This window comes from Vigna radiata, unplaced genomic scaffold (assembly GCF_000741045.1).
Source record: "Vigna radiata var. radiata cultivar VC1973A unplaced genomic scaffold, Vradiata_ver6 scaffold_147, whole genome shotgun sequence".
NCBI classification, from domain to species: Eukaryota; Viridiplantae; Streptophyta; class Magnoliopsida; order Fabales; family Fabaceae; genus Vigna; species Vigna radiata.
This window is the reverse complement of record NW_014541973.1, coordinates 243,647-243,901: the sequence shown is the minus strand read 5'-3', so window position 1 is coordinate 243,901 and position 255 is coordinate 243,647. Positions and strand designations below refer to the sequence as shown.

At 40.0% G+C, this 255-nt stretch overlaps 1 protein-coding gene across 1 annotated transcript in view; it reads right to left on the bottom strand.

The window, feature by feature from the left end:
* Positions 1–255, bottom strand: part of LOC106778663 (aspartyl protease UND-like) — a 2,560-nt gene extending 2,305 nt beyond the window's left edge. The window contains exon 1 of the mRNA XM_014666646.1: positions 24–255. Coding sequence (XP_014522132.1) covers positions 24–255 — 232 coding nt within the window. The remainder of the gene's footprint in view (positions 1–23) is intronic.

Genomic DNA, 255 nt, shown 5'->3' with positions numbered 1-255 from the left:
GTCATTATTAGAGACCAAAGAACCTTCTATCCTTGCTTGTATGTAGGCTAAACGTGCTGCTGATTGTTGGATATCAAGTTGAATTCGGTCTTGAGCTGTTGCATGTGGCTTGTAGTGGGGATGATGAATTGAGCCAGGGTGAATGAGTCTGAAGACCAGTCTTTCAGGTTTAACAGATGAATTGCTGCTAGTTGATGAGAAACATGTTGAGAAATCCATCAACAAAAGAAGAAATTGTTCATATGCAAATGCCAT